Source organism: Aquarana catesbeiana, linkage group LG01, assembly GCF_042186555.1.
Source record: "Aquarana catesbeiana isolate 2022-GZ linkage group LG01, ASM4218655v1, whole genome shotgun sequence".
NCBI classification, from domain to species: Eukaryota; Metazoa; Chordata; class Amphibia; order Anura; family Ranidae; genus Aquarana; species Aquarana catesbeiana.
This window is the reverse complement of record NC_133324.1, coordinates 323,753,516-323,770,632: the sequence shown is the minus strand read 5'-3', so window position 1 is coordinate 323,770,632 and position 17,117 is coordinate 323,753,516. Positions and strand designations below refer to the sequence as shown.

Genomic DNA, 17,117 nt, shown 5'->3' with positions numbered 1-17,117 from the left:
GTAAAAAATTTTAAAGCGTCGCCTATGGGGATTTTTAAGTGGTGAAGTTTGGCGCCATTCCACAAGCGTGTGCAATTTTGAAAGGTGACATGTTAGGTATCTATTAACTCGGCGTAACTTCATCTTTCATATTATGCAAAAACATTGGGCTAACCTTACTGTTTTGTTTTTTTTTAAAGCAAAAAACAGTTTTTTTTCCAAAAAAAACGCGTTCCAAAAATTGCTGCGCAAATATCGTGCGAGATAAAAAGTTGCAATGACCGCTATTGTATTCTCTAGGGTCTTTGCTAAAAAAACATATATAATGTTTTGGGGTTCTATGTAATTTTCTAGCAAATAAATGATGATTTTTACATGTAGGAGAGAAATGTCAGAATTGGCCTGGGTGCTCCAGAACGCCTGAAGGTGCTCCCCTGCATGTTGGGCCTCTGTATGTGGCCACGCTGTGTAAAAGTCTCACACATGTGGTATCGCCATACTCGGGAGTAATAGCAGAATGTGTTTTGGGGTGTAATTTGTGGTATGCATATGCTGTGTGTGAGAAATAACCTGCTAATATGACAATTTTGTGAAAAAAAAAAAAAGAAAAAAAAAAAACTTGATTTTGCAAAGAATTGTGGGAAAAAATGACAACTTCAAAAAACTCACCATGCATCTTTCTAAATACCTTGAAATGTCTTCTTTCCAAAAAGGGGTCATTTGGGGGGTATTTGTACTTTTCTGGCATGTTAGGGTCTCAAGAAATGAGATAGGCCGTCAGTACTTCAGGTGTGATCAATTTTCAGATATTGGTACCATAGCTTGTGGACGCTATAACTTTCACAAAGACCAAATAATATACACTAATTTGGGTTATTTTTACCAAAGATATGTAGCGGTATAAATTTTGGCTAAAATATATGAAGAAAAATTACTAATTTTCAAAATTTTATAACAGAAACGAAGAAAAATTTATTTTTTTACAGATTTTTCGGTCTTTTTTCTTTTATAGCGCAAAAAATAAAGAACCCAGCGGTGATTAAATACCACCAAAAGAAAGCTCTATTTGTGTGAAAAAAAGGACAAAAAATTCATATAGATACAGTGTTGCATGACTGAGTAATTGTCATTCAAAATGTGAGAGCACCAAAAGCTGAAAATTGGTCTGGTTATTAAGGGGGTTTAAGTGCCCAGTGGTCAAGTGGTTAAAAGGTTTTTTTGTGAAAGTTAGAATTGTTCCATTAGAATCAATGACTGAAACTTCATTTGGACTAAATTAGAGCAGATTTTAACTCCCAAAAAATGCTCTCTAATTAGCTCTCATTTTGGTATTTACTATACCTCCAGGTAAAAAAGACACGAGTTAAAATGAGAGTTATTTTCAGGTCTGAGCATGCTCAGTTGTGTTGGCACCTAGTTGTCCAAAACGGGGAATTTTTCACTTTTCAGACTTTTAAAGATATTTCAGTGTAGAAATCACTTTTTCACACAGTTTAAAAGCAGATAATCTTTAAATAATATACTGCATATTTCAGTACTATTTAGGCAATTATATCATGCTCTAAACATTATTTCCATGTGCAATTCTCTAGGTTTTAGCAGAGTAAGGGTTTGGGCTCTATTTAGTTTCAGGGAGCTATAGTAAATTCGATTTTGGGAGTATTTTCTCACCAGCGCTATAGTGAATACCGTTTACCGCGAATTAGCGCTAATTCGCGCTAAATTGCCGCGAATTAGCGCTAATTCGTGGCAATTTGCGCGAATTAGCGCCATAGCGCTATTGTAAATGACCCCCTATATGTTATTTTGTTCCAGCTTTTTTCATCATCCTTGGAGCCTGTTTTTTTTGGAGGCTTTTAGAGCTGGTATCACGATACCAGTTTACACACTCATCACGAGGTGTTAATATTATTGACTTTTCACTCATTTTGCATTTTTAGTTACTTTTATGCTATATTATCACTGTTTTATTCCTTTACTCGGTTTTGGTGATGTACTTTACCAGGAATTTTATATATACTACTTCATATATAGTTTTTTTTTTTTTTTTGCGTGTGCAACTTTACACTACATCAGTAGTGGATGTAGACTTGTTTGGTCACTTGAAATGTATTTTTTTCCATTCTATTGCATTCATTATTATTTTATTTTGAGTGCACTTGGAGTACACTCCACGTCACCAATGTGTGTGTCATCGTTTGTCTCATTCCCATAATTAGTGGGGTTAGCGCCACTATTTCATCTCTATTCCAGGGGTAGATTCAGATCTTTTATTCACAGTTTTTAAAGTGGCAGCTTTTTATTTTATTTTATTTTATTTCATTTTATCTCTCATTATTTAGAGCGCAGTGGTGGTAGGACGGGTCTGGGCGGGTTATACTTGTTCACCTAAAGTTTGTAATTTACATAGATTTGCAAAACAGTGGGATAAAGGAATATTCCTGAACTTTGTTTTATCACATGGTTACTGTGAAATTGTGTGAATGCATCAATGCAGTGCATGTTATCTCAGCTTGCAGAACTTGGATTCATTGAATGAGTTTACTAAAAATGTATATGTTGCAGAATATACAGCCTCATGCTACATAACTAAGCTCCATTTCATGCTGAATAAACTAAATTATCAATGTATCTTTAAATAGAAAACTATCTTTTACTCCAAAAATATTTTATTAAAATACATTTAATAAAAATCATTGAATTTTTTATCCACCCTGCGCAAAACAGTTTTTAAGCTAACATCAAGACAAACACATGATTTTGATTAAAATATCAATATGCAGTGCTAATCTGATATAATATATGACATATAAAGTCCATATAGTGGATGATGAAGAGAACAGATGAAAGCTCCGCACTAGCTTCAGTGTGACGAATGATACACACAGTTTTCAGCAAGTTTCCTTACCAGAGGGGTTGGACCCTCAAGTTATAGAGTGGTCATGTACGCATGTGGCACAGATCTACCCCAATCCTCAGCACTGGACATCAGGTGAAACGGCTCACATCAAGATCTCTATGGGCTGGGCTGTATATGTAACCTCCGAATTCATGCAACTGGCATCACAATCATATAAGCACTCTGCTTCTAGATCACATGACGTTCAGCAGGGTAATAAACATAAAACGTCCCATAGTAAAGCATGTTTAAAAAGATTCAATTCCTCTATTAAAAATTGCACTTACAAACATCCTATAAAATCAGGCATTAAATCGCAACACAAACAAGTGGCCACTGCCCCCACCTTCAACTGGTCTTTGCAGCAAGGAGCACTGGAGGGGCGATGTTTGTCAAACAAATACAAAGAGATTTCCAAGCTCAAACTTACCAACCAGCCAGCGACCAACTGAATTGATCTGTCCAACAATATGCATTAAGAACAGGAGGGGTGGGCACCTTCCAGGCTCACCTGCCCTATCCATTAAAATGCATGTGCTTCTATTGTGGAGACTCTCAGAAATTAGAGTTAGGTACTACAGAAAACAGGGTGCCTTGACAAGGCCTGTAGCATACGCATGTATTTGCAAATCTGTGCAGACTGAACACCTGTCCTTAAAGCATATTGTTGGACAGGTCAATTAGTTTGGTCGCTGGCTGGTTGGTTCGTCGAAGCTTGGAAATCAAATCGGAACAGTCAAAATGGCCACGACTCATAGCGTACTTGCATCATACGTCAGACCGTTTCGTCATCAAGTAGACATTGTCAGAGGCGTTACGATGTCCCGCCTCTGACGATGTCTACTTGGGGACAAAACGTGTTAGACAGGACCTGACGTGTGACGCAAGCATGCTACGAGCTGTGGCTCCGACTTGATGCCTGATTTTATAGGATGTTTGTAAGTAAGATTTTTAATAAAGAATGTAATCTTTTTAAACATGCTTCGCTATGGGACTTTTCATGTTTATTACCCTGCTGAACATCGTGTGATCTGGCTGCGGAGTGCGTATATGATCGTGATGCCGGTTGCATGGATTTGAAGTTGACATATACAGCCAAAAGAGATCTTGATGTGAGCCGTTTCACCTGAGCCTAGCTATGAGGAAGGGGGTGCGCCCCTGAAACGCGTTAGCTATACCCTGTGTTCTGTGCATGTCAATGCATTGTTTTTATGGCCTTTTTTCAGTTGCATTTTGTGAGTACCCACTTTTGTATAAAACATTTTTATTATTAAATTATCTTTGGACTAGGTGTGCGTGCCTTCCATTTCTGTTTTTCTTGTTGGTCTTCCCGTTTCACCTGATGTCCACTGCTGAAGATTGGGGTAGACCTGTGTCAACATGGGTACATAACCACTCTATAACTTGAGGGTCCAACCCCTCTGGTAAGGAAACTTGCTGAAAACTGTGGTGTTGTGTGTATCATTCGTCACACTGAAGCTAGTGCGGAGCTTTCATCTGTTCTCTTCATCATCCACTATATGGACTTTATATGTCATATATTATGTCAGATTAGCGCTGCATATTGATATTTTAATCCTTGTATTTGCAATCAACAAATTTGATACTGGCTGCTGTTTTATGAATTCTACTATAGGTAGCGTGGATAATTTGTGGTTTTATCATTTTGATTGCCTATGTTGTTAATTTTTACAATTTCTGTCTTGCAGGTTACACAGAGGATTACCAAACACTGGAGAGGACATAGACTTTATTTGAAATGCTAAGACTGGTGCTGGGGACATTCCCAGCACTAGGATGCTGTTTATTGATGCTTCTGATAGTGTTTGGGAATTTAATGGTGTCATGCACAGATCTTGAACTGCACCTTGAAACCCTACAGGAAATTTGGGACGGTGAGTTTTTTTTATAGTGTATTAAACAGACCTACATTGCCTTGAAAAAGTATTCATACCCCTTGACATTTTCCACATTTTGTAATGTTACAGCCAAAAACATAAATATATTTTGTTGGGATTTTTTGTGATATACCAACACAAAATGGCACATAATTGTGAAGTGGGAGGAAAATGCTAAATGGTTTTCAATTTTTTTTTACAAATATGTCCCTAAATAGTGTGGCGTGCATTTGTATTCATCCTCTTTACTTTGTTACCCCTAACTAAAATCTAGTGAAACCAACTGGCTTTAGAGGTCACCTAATTAGTAAATAGAGTCGACTTGTGTGTAATTTAATCTCAGTATAAATATGGCTGTTCTGTGAAGCCCTCAGAGGTTTGTTAGAGAACCTTAGTTAACAAACAGCATCATGAAGGCCAATGAACACACCAGACAGGTCAGAGATTGTGGAGAAGTTTAAAGCAGGGTTAGGTTATAACAAAATATCCCAAGCTTTGAACATCTTATGGAGCACTGTTCAATCCATCATCCGAAAATGGAGAGTATGGCACAACTGCAAACTTACCAAGACATGGCCGTCCACCTAAACTGACAGGCTGGGCAAGGAGAACATTATTTAGAGAAGCAGCAAAGAGGCCCATGGTAACTCTGGAGGAGCTGCAGAGATCCACAGCTCAGGTGGGAGAATCTGTCCACAGGACAACTATTAGTCGTGCACTCCACAAATCTGGACTTTATGGAAGAGTGGCAAGAAGAAAGCCATTGTTGAAAGAAAGCCATAAGAAGTCCCGTTTGCAGTTTGCGAGAAGCCATGTGGGGGACACAGCAAACATGTGGAAGAAGGTGCTCCGGTGAAATGGGACCAAAATTTAACTTTTGTGTGTGGCGGAAAACAAACACTGCACATCACCCTGAATACACCATCCCCACTGTCAAACATGGTGGTGGTAGCATCGTGTTGTGAGGTTGCTTTTCTACAGCAAGGACAGGGCAGCTGGTCAGAGTTGGTGGGAGGATGGATGAAGCCAAATACAGGGCAATCTTAGAAGAAAACCTGTTAGAGTCTGCAAAAGACTTGACTGGGGTGGAGGTTCACCTTCCAGCAGGATAATGACCCTAAACATACAGCCAGAGCTACAATGGAATGGTTTAGATCAAATCATATTCATGTGTTAGAATGGCCCAATCAAAGTCCAGACCTAAATCCAATTGAGAATCTGTGGCAAGAATGGAAAATTGCTGTTCACAGATGATCTCCGTCCAATCTGACAGAGCTTGAGCTATTTTGCAAAGCAGAATGGGCAAAAAATGTCACTCTCTAGATGTGCAAAGCTGGTAGAGACATATCCAAAAAGACTTGCAGCTGTAATTGCTGCTAAAGGTGGATCTACAAAGTATTGACTCAGGGGGGCTGAATACAAATGCACGCCACACTTTTCAAATTTTTATTTGTCGAAAATTTTGAAAACCATTTATCATTTCCCTTCCACTTCACAATTATGTGCCACTTTGTGTTGGTCTATCACATAAAATCCTAATAAAATACATTTTTATTATCAAGCTCTGTCAGATTGGATGGAGAGCGTCAGTAAACAGCAATTTTCAAGTCTTGCCACAGATTCTCAATTGGATTTAGGTCTGGACTTTGACTGGGCCATTCTAACACATTAATATGCTTTGATCTAAATCATTCCATTGCAGCTCTGGCTGTATGTTTAGGGTTGTTGTGCTGGAAGGTGAACCTCCACCCCAGTTTCAAGTCTTTTGCAGACTCTAAAAGGTTTCCATCTAAGATTGCCCTTTATTGGGCTCCATCCATATTCCCATCAACTCTGACCAGCTTCCCTGTCCCTCCTGAAGAAAAGCATCCCCACATCATGCTGCCATCAGCATGTTTCATGGTGGGGATGGTGTGTTCAGGGTGATGTGCAGTGCTAGTTCTCCGCCACACATAGCATTTTGCTTTTAGGCCAAAAAGTTCAATTTTGGTTTCATCTGACCAGAGCACCTTCTTCCACATATTTGCTGTGTCCCTGACATGTCTTCTCGCAAACTGCAAACGGGACTTCTTAAAGGGGTTGTAAACCCTCATGGTTTTTCACCTTAATGCATTCTATGCATCAAGGTGAAAAACCTTTGTTAGTGCTGCAGCCCCCCCAGCCCACCCATTTTACTTACCTGGACGCTGTCATCCTCTGTCTGGGAACGAGCACACCTTCTGTAGCTTGTGTCTCGTGTCTCGATTTGATAGATTGATAGCAGCGCAGTCATTGGCTCCCGCTGCTGTCAATCAAATCCAATGACGCGGGTGGCGGGGCCGAGTCCTGCATTCTGTGTGAATGGACACAGATGCTTGACTCGGGAGCGCTTCTCCAACGTGGACACGCTATGCGGGGAGGAGCCACCTGCGCCGCTGAGGGGCCCCAGAAGAGGTAAATCGGGGCCACTCTGTGCAAAATGAACTGCACAGTGGAGGTAAGTATGACATGTTTGTTATTTTAAAAAAAAAGGGTTTATAACCCCTTTAAGGCTTTCTTTCAACAATGACTTTCTTCTTGCTACTCTTCCATAAAGGCCAGATTTGTGGAGTGCACGACTAATAGTTGTCCTGTGGACAGATTCTCCCACCTGAGCTGTGGATCTCTGCAGCTCCTCCAGAGTTACCATGGGCCTCTTGGCTGCTTCTCTGATGAATGCTCTCCTTGCCCGGCCTGTCAGTTTAGGTGAATGGCCATGTCTTGGTAGGTTTGCAGCCAGGGCTGGCCCAAGACATTGTGCCGCATGGGTCCAAGAATGGAATGCTGCCCCCCCCCACTACAAAAAAAACAATGCCCACCAAAAGGCCCCCACATCCATTATTTTATATCATGATAATTAAAACTAAAATTAAATTTACCAGGAAGTCAGATTTACATGCAGCAGCACCTTGTCTACATTATTATTATTATTATTATTATTATTATTATTATTATAATACAGGATTTATATGCAAAATTATATGGCATACCATTATGTTCAATCCCAAGGGGCAGGCTAGGGTAGTATACAGACAGGCTAGGGTAGTATACAGACAGGTTAGGGTAGTATAGGGGCAGGCTAGAGTAGTATAAGGACAGTCTAGGGTAGTATATGGACAGGCTAAGGCAGTATAGGGGCAAGCTAGGGTGGTATATAGACAGGCTAGGGTAGTATAGGGGCAGGCTAGGGTGGTATAGGGGCAGGCTAGGGTGGTATATAGACAGACTAGGGCAGTATAGGGACAGACTGGGGTAGTATAGGGACAGGCTAGGGTAGTATAGGGGCAGGCTAGGGTGGTATATAGACAGACTAGGGCAGTATAGGGACAGACTGGGGTAGTATAGGGACAGGCTAGGGTAGTATAGGGGCAGTCAATTTGCTGGGTAAATAGAAGAGAAGGAGAGGCAGCTGTGGTTCAATTTGCTGCCCCCCTCAAAGTGCTGCCTTGGGTCCATTGAACCCTCTGGGACCCATGGTAGGACCAGCCCTGTTTATGGTTGTGCCATACTCTTTCCATTTTCAGATGATGGATTGAACAGTGCTCTATGAGATGTTCAGAGCTTGGGATATTATTTTATAACCTAACCCTGCTTTAAACTTCTCTACAATCTGATGTGTGTTCCTTGGGCTTCATGACGCTGTTTGTTCACTAAGGTTCTCTAACAAACCTCTGAGGGCTTCACAGAACAGCTGTATATATACTGAGATTAAATTACACACAGGTGGACTCCATTTACTAATTAAGTGACTTCTGACAGCAATTGGTTCCACTAGATTTTAGTTAGGGGTATCAGAGTATAGGGGGGCTGAATACAAATGCACGCCACACTTTTTAGATATTTATTTGTAAAAAAAATTGAAAACCATTTATAATTCTCCTTCCATTTCACAATTATGTGCAACTTAGTGTTGGTCTATCACATAAAATCCCAATAAAATACATTTACATTTTTGGCTGTAACATGACAAAAATGAAAATTTCAAGGGGTATGAATACTTTTTCAAGGCACTGTACATGAATTTGGCACATACTGCACCACTTTTATGCACGAGAGACACTTTTGCAAGCTATGTCTGCACCAGCCTTTATTAATTCCAGGGAATGTACATATATATTATGTTTCTTTTTTGTTGAAATGTCTATGGAATGTACCTTTAGGCAGCAACTCTGTCAACTGGTCATGTTCAGTCTGTTCCTAGGTCCAAACTCCTATTTTAAAGGCAGCATGTGATGCATACAAATCTGCTGCTTTCACTACTGTTCACTCATTTTGAACCAATTATTTTAACAGTCAAACATTAAATACAAATAATCCTCAGCACTTATCCTGCTAGCTAGCCAAAGAAACCTATTTTAAAGTGGAACTTTAGGCCTAAAATAAAAAAGAGCGTACAAGCAGGACTTTTAATGCAGAAGGGGCAGCTCACTGTACAAATTTAGCAATGCCGAATCTGACTGAACTCCCCTGCATGCGCGGGAGTGACATCATCAAGACCCTGAAGCTGGCCGCCCGAAGATGTCAGCAGATGAAGCTCTCCATTTTCATAAAGGTGAATATATGGGGAAGCCACATCCCAGTGACAAGATGCTTCTGGTGGTCTCTACTCCTTGCTCCTCATATTCAGCTACCATAAGTCCACCCCTTGATCTAAAACTCTCTCATGTTTAAACTCCACTAACCACCATCAATAGTCCCTAATGTGACCTTCTGCAATCAAATTAATTTAGCACATTCAGCTCACCCAATAACGTTTATGGTCAGTGTAAATGCCTCCTGTTTAGTAGTAGTTTGTGGGCCACAGAGATGCCTGCACAGGCCCTTGGATGGGTCCCATTTATCTGCCAGACCATAAGCTCAGGCCTAGGTTGCCTATTCTAGCTCTCGACAGATATCTAGGAAAGATCAATCAAGTTACTTTATGTAATTTTGTACTGAATATTTATTATGTTTGTTTTTCTCTGCGTGCAGGATAAATGCAACTCATTTGATTACTTAACAGAATTCAGAACATTTTTTGAATATCTCTGCATAACAGAAAAGTAAAAGAAAGAACTCTGTGTTTGGACACAAAACTAGGTTAAACATGTTGACCTAACAAATTGCGAACTAGAATGGGTATGATGACTAAAACACTTTTTTACATTCAGTATCTGACAACCCCCTTTTGAAACAAAATACAAAGGGTTGCAAAGCCATAGACAGCATCCATGTAAATATAACAAAAGGGTCACAGTTTGTTCAGCCATATTCAGGTTACTGTCATTTTGCTATGCTTTAGAGCTGTTATCCTGCTAGTCTTAAAAGCTATTCTAGTAACACAGAGGCATATTTACGGAGAAATACATTCAAAGCTTTGGGGTCAGTTTTGCCCTGTGTGCATCATATAACGACATTCATGGAAAGCTTTTAGGTAATAAAACAATATGAAATGAAATACAGTAACTGCTATAAACCTTCAAGATTTTACCTTTTACAGCAGCCATAACAATGAGAAATCATTTGGGATGTTTTGCTTTGTGTTCTATGAATAGTTTTACTACTTTACTATGTTTTTCATATAGTCTTCTGTAGTGTTTTTTTTTTTTTTAGATTACTGACATCTGATTTGTATTTTGTTTCAGGCCATCGTTTGCTAACACATGGGCTGTGTTCCATTAACACTCAGCTTCTGATAATATCTCTCCTCCTGTTCCCGCTCCTGCACTTGCAATTAGAAAATCGCATTGGCACCCTGTATTTTCTATATCTCTCTTGTATGTGCACTTTGTGCAGTGCCACAATTTACATTTTGATTTCCTTGCTTCTGCCTCTTCCTGCTGCCCCAGCCTCTGGATACCTTGCTACCAACTTGTCCCTGCTGATAGCTCATAGCCCAGCTGTTCCATGGCGACGGGGCAAGAAGATGCTACCTTTATTGTGTTGCGGGATAACAATAGCTTTACAATACTTGTGGCCGCAGTCTTCGTTTTTATACCACATCTGTGGAGTGATTAGTGGACTGGCCAGTATCCTTTTACCAGTTACTATGTAGGCCGTTGTGATGATAATCCTCTATTGCACGATCAGCACCACTAATAACATATCATTAGGCTGGATTTCCACTTCTGTCTTAGTAATGCATAGTAATGCACATGTGTAGGTGTGAATGGACCCATAGCATTTCCCTTTGTCTACACAATAAACTGCAATGTATAGATGTAAACCAGCCATATAGGAAAGAATGTGGGTTTTCCTTGACATGTATTTTTTCATGCAGCAAAGTGCAAAAGTTTTGCTGCATCAAAACAAACAAGTGTGAATAGGCCCTTAAGCCCATGACTTTACTGAAGTGTCTGAAAGCAAGTACAAATATGTGGTTGAAGCTTGACTACAGCAGAAACCATTTTTTTTTTTCTTGTGATGGATAGAGTTAAAGGGGTTGTAAACCCTGGTGTTTTTTCGCCTTAATGCATTTTATGCACTGAGGTGAAAAATCTTCTGTACTGCTGCACCCCCCCCACCCCCAGTGCCCCCGTTTTACTTACCTGAACCCGGTTTTCTTCTCCCCAGGGGCGAGCACACCAGCTCTAGCTGGTGTCCTGAGTCCTGATTGGATAGATTGATAGCAGTGCAGCCATTGGCTCCCACTGCTGTCAATCGAATCCAATGATGCGGGCTCCAGAAGCAGGACTCGTGATCGCGCCCACACGGGTGTCCCATAGGAGAGCGCTTCTCCGGCGGGTCACTCGATGTGGGGAGGAGCTACTAGTGCCGCTGAGGGACCCCAGAAGGAGGATTGGGGCTACTCTGTTAAAAATGAACTGCACAGTGGAGGTAAGTATGACATGTTTGTTATTTACAAAAAAAAAACACGAGGGTTTAGTAACCCTTTTAAGAAAGTTTGTAATCTCTGTCAGGTTTCAAATGCTGTCTGTGTTCCTGTTGAGATTTTCCTCTCACTTCCTGATTTTTCTGACACCTGTCACCTGGAGAGGAAATCTCCCAAATTGGTATACAGACAGCAATTAAAAAAACTGACTAAATCTTGTTTGCCCTACCTAAAACAAAAAAAAATGAAAAAAAAAAATGTCTGAAGTTGATGGAACTGGTGCAGTGGATCCAGAGCTGACAGCAGGTCACCCATCCCTCACCCATCACCATCTAACCTCTCAACTCTGTAGGAGACGTATGTGTAATGAGCAGTGGTTGACACCGCTGGTCTCAGACACCAGGCACAGGCAGTCTCAATGCAAGCAGAGGGAGGGACAAGTTTATGCCTGCTTTACGGGAAAGAAGCCAGAACACCCACAGCCATTTGCTGCTTAAGCCAGCCATAGACGATTCAAATCTCGTCTGGTTCATCAGGCCAGGATTCTAACCATGTATGGGCAGGCTGAATGTACCCAAGTTGATCAATAGCCTGCCGGATTGTACATGTGATTATTGCTAGTGGCTATTGTAGCTGCTAGCAATATTCACTGTGTTTTTTGGTGGGGACGGTTCCCACACCCCCTCGCCGGGAGAACACAATGAAGGATGAGGAATTCCCCTGTCAACACTGTGATTACAAGGAAAGAAATTTGCTACGTTTATTGTTGCTTGAGTGCACAGAGTGGGTGGAAGATGGAGCAGAAAGAGTGGATGGAAGCTTGAGCAGACAGAATGGATGGAAGCTTGAGCAGACAGACTAGGGGAGATGGAACAGAGTGGATAGAAGCTGAAGATAATAAAGTGAGGGAGATGGAACAGACAGAGTGGATGGAAGCTGAAGATAAGAGTGAGTGAAATGGAGCACACAAAATGGTTGGAAGCTGGAGGAGACAAATTGATGGAGCAGACAGTGAATGGAAGTTGGAATGGGCAGAATAAGGCAGATAGAGCAGATGGAATTTTCTTGTATTAAGAGAGGTATAGACTCCAGCGAGAGATATCATTTTGCCCCTGTACAAATCATTAGTAAGACCTCATCTGGAAAAAGCAGTTCGGTTTTGGGCACTAGAAGGATATCAGGGCAAGCTATGAGAAAAGACTAGCTGAACGGAATTTATTGTCTCTTGAGAAGAGGAGACTAAGGGGGATATGATCAACATGTATAAATACATAAGTGGTCCATATAGTGAACTTGGTGTTGAGTTATTCACTTTAAGGTCATCACAGAGAACAAGAGGGCACTCTTTACGTCTGGAAGAAAAGAGATTTAGGCCCCATACACACTATTCGATTTTCTGCAGATTTTTGTCTTCAGATTTACCAAAACCATATAATATAAGGTCAAACCTTAAGGCCTTGTACACACAATATGAAAATCAGAATGGTAAATTTGTAAGTCGAGCTGTCTGGATTTTTGGATCGTTAGTGCGGTGTTTTCAACAGCCGATTTGACTTTTTCATCAGACAAAAGCTGGATGTGCAGGCTATAAAATTTTTGGCGGGTGCGAACTCAACGTCTGATTTTTGGATGGTCAGTACAGAAATCGTCACACAAAAGTCGAAAGTACAAACACGCATGCTCGGAATCAAGGAAAGACTGGGAAGACTTCGGTCTTGTAAACTACTCTTTGTAATCTAGAATTACCATTTGTGACGCGGCAATTGATGAAATGTCAAAATGCAGCGCACATTCCCATCTTCTTTGCATGAAGTTATGCCAAATGTATTTTAAAAGGCATTTGTTTTGTACGATCTGAAAATCGCGAATCAACGCTCACCAAACTTCTACTAACACAAAATTAGCAGAAGGGGCCCAAAGGGTGGCGCTTGAGAAATGAACTTCCTCTTTATACTCTCATAGTACGTCACTCTGTTCATGTTTGTCAAATGACAGATAGTTAGTGTCCTAGACAAAATCCTGCACACACGCTTTTGACAAAAATCAGACGCTTGGTCATACAACAATCGACTTGTACACACGATCAGATTATTGGACGAATTTTCGTCAGTTTTTTGTTGCATGCTAGTCTCAAATCGAAAGTAAAGAGGATACTCATCATCAGAAAATTTTCGTACGACAGAATTCAACATCAGAAGTGACGTAATATGTTGAATTGTTTTGTATGTGTTCTTTCATTTCTGAGCATGCCTAGTCTTGCTCTTCAGATACTAATGAAAAGAAAATCAGACGTTGTGGTCACATCAGACAAAAATTTTGGAGCCTGCACATCCAGTTTTTGTCTGACGAAAATTTGCAATCGGCTGTCAAAAGCAGCATACTAACAATCAGAAAATCGGCAGATTGTTCATCGGATGAAATTTAACTTCAGATTTTCTGATCGTGTGTACGGGCCTTAATCTTGTATGCAATCAGGCAGGCCCTTGCACTACATGGTTTTGGTAAAACTGAAGACAAAAATTTGCAGAAAATCTAATAGTGTGTATGGGGCCTTAGGCTGGGTTCACACTTATGCAAATTGGGTAGGCGTTTCCCCGCATCCAATTCGCATAGCAGGAGATTGTGACCGGCTCTCTATGGAGCCAGTTCACACATCTCCGCAGCAGCTCTGGTGCGAACTGCACAGTGCATCTTTTGGCCCGTTTCAGGTCCGAATTCAGCCCAAAATTCGGGCTGAAATCAGACCTGAAACAGTAAATGGAGACGCACTGGACTCCTGTGAGCCGCTGCGTGTTCCAGTGTGAACCCAGCCTTAATCTCCAAATAAGAAAAGATTTCTTCACAGTAAGAGCTGTGAAACTGTGCAATAGACTTCCTCAAGAGCAGGTTCTGTCCAGCTCAATAGATTGCTTTTAAAAAAGGCCTGAATTCTTTCCTAAATGGAGGTAAGGATTTTTTTCCCTTGCTGGAGCAAATTGGATCATGCTTTGCTGGTATTTTTTGCCTTCCTCTGGATTAACTGTGGGTATGGGATTGCGTATAAAGGATTGTACATTTTATTTGTCTCTTTTATTGGTTGAACTAATGGACTTGTGTCTTTTTTTCAACCAGACTATAACTATGAATTGACAAGATGAAGTTGACTGAGTGGGGGAGATAGAGCAGACAGCATGAATAATATTTGCTAAGTTATTTTTTGTTGTACACTGTTCTAGAGTCACTGTACTTTCTGACAGTCCTGCTCACAGCAGAGGGGGTGGTAACAACAGAGCTCTGCTTGAGTGCCACAGAGGGCACAATCACAATTTAGGCTTCATACAGGGGAGGAGCTGTCAGTTAATAATAGCAGCCAGAAAGATATAAATTACTGGGGAATCATTTTGCGTCTCCTTTTACAAAGATAAGAATTAAACATGAATCAATAGACTTGCAGTACGTTTTTATTGTTAAAGAGAGGGAATTGCAGGAAATAAACGGTACTCCATTTTATAAGGACTGATGCATTTACAGTATTTTTTAGATGTGCTGCTTTTTCATCCATCTTCATGCCATTTTTGAGCCAGGAAACATGTTCATGTAAAAAGTTGCTAAGGGTGCTATCTTTGATATAACCCCATATGTAAAGAGTCACAGATGGATGTATAGGGCAAAATTTGAACTGGAAACATTATTGATGATCCCACAATGTAAGAAAAAACAGTGGACCAGCAGGCATAAAAAAAAGGCTCCCTCTGCAATACTTACTTATTCTCCAACTCTGCCCCCCGAAGATTCAGCACGCTACGTGCCAGCACTGGTCCTCTTCCAAGTTGAGTTGTGACACCCAATGACATTCATACAACTTTTTAGTGTGCGAAGATTGCAACAGACTCAGTCAGAGAAGTGGAATGATAGAAAGAACCCCTGTCCTGTTTTTATTGCTTACTGTCTTCCTACTGCAGATTTTTCCCTTACTATCTGTCCAGTGTCACCATAGCAGAAAGTCAGGAAAAATCTCTCTAACTGTGCTCCGGGTGATTGTAGTCGTATTAGTGCACTTGTGACAGAAACAATTGAGTACTGTCCGTGATACTTTTTTTTTTTTTATTTACACTAACATACAATTTTTCAGGACAAGCTTTCTGGGTATGTCCCCTTCTTCAAGTACTGCTGGGATCATGAAGGAGGGTACATACCCTGAAAGCTTGTCCTGAAAAATTGTATGTTAGTGCAAATAAAAAAGTATCACGGACAGTAATTGTAACTGTGCTCCAAATTTCAGTAACGCCTGACATCTGGTTCTAATCCTTTCCTACTCCAAAAACATAGTGGGTCCATCACATGTTGATGCATTGCATTAACACGTGTTTTGCCACACTTTAAAGTGTGTTGTGGTAAAGCAGCCCATTCATTTAAATGTGCTGGCAATGCACGAAAATGGCCAAAAAAAATCAGACATGCACCATTTCTTCCATTGCAGTGCACCACAACACATGGTAGTGGGTTACTAAGTGTTGCATCACACCACAATGCACGTGTGTTGGGGTGCTAGTTATTGTAAATAAGAAAAAGCACTGCAACATACTTATCATACATTAACCTGTGTTTCAGCAACGCTTGCGTTAGTACCTGCATTTCAGCAATGCTTCGCACTGGAAAGGTGCGAATCGGTCCTAAAATTTATATTTTCTTTATATGTCTGCTAGGTCAGATTACTTTGCAAGTTGATGTGACAAGTGACAACCCATTAACACTTTACTGTTGAGGTTCATTGATATAGCACATGGATTACCACTACACACATTATGTGCATCTATGTTTTGTTCCTTCCTGCTAAAACACATATATAAAAAAAAAATTATGTTTAAACATGCCTGAAAAGTTAGATCCTTACAGTAAAACCACAGTCCGCAAGGGATTACTCCGCTACCTGGAGCCATCAGAAACCAGAATACGGGCACTAGATAGAATATTCAGTTGCTTGAAATCTATTCCTGTAGCTCGGTTTATACCCTCTCGGCCAGAAGGATCTGGGCTGCACATTACAAATTTTGGAGCACAAGATAGGTATGTGAAAGCAACATATACAGTAAATCTTTTTAATGATTTTACTGAGTTTCACGTTAAGGCCTGTATGTTAAAAAAATGATATCACTTTCAAGAAATATATATTTTTTTCTTTATTAGACTTCCATTCACCTATACAGATGTACAGGAGCCCAACATGTTTGCTGATATGTCATTGGATGGGGAGGCTGCACAGACTACATCCCCTGGCCATTTCCAAGATACTCCTGTTTGGTTTGGACGTGAGGAGACATTGGAAGAGGCAATGTTGAAAGCTGGCATTCTGGCATCTTTAAGGGAATATGAGCAACAGGAAACACGGAGACACGAACTAACTTTAAACAAATCCAGTGTGTCAGCACTTAGGTAAGTTGCTTGTATTATAATTTTTTTAAAATATATATAACATGCTTTTATATGGTCCCATATGGAGCTATCTCATACCAGTCTCCCCTTTTTTTATTGC

The 17,117-nt window shown here is 40.4% G+C and overlaps 1 protein-coding gene across 1 annotated transcript in view; it reads left to right on the top strand.

The window, feature by feature from the left end:
* RHBDD3 (rhomboid domain containing 3) overlaps positions 1-17,117 on the top strand; it is a 62,218-nt gene that overhangs the window by 42,274 nt on the left and 2,827 nt on the right. Inside the window, exons 2-5 of the mRNA XM_073630575.1 lie at positions 4,588-4,773; positions 10,419-10,802; positions 16,492-16,651; positions 16,772-17,017. Of these exons, the coding sequence (XP_073486676.1) occupies positions 4,638-4,773; positions 10,419-10,802; positions 16,492-16,651; positions 16,772-17,017 (926 nt within the window). The 5' untranslated portion in view covers positions 4,588-4,637. The remainder of the gene's footprint in view (positions 1-4,587; positions 4,774-10,418; positions 10,803-16,491; positions 16,652-16,771; positions 17,018-17,117) is intronic.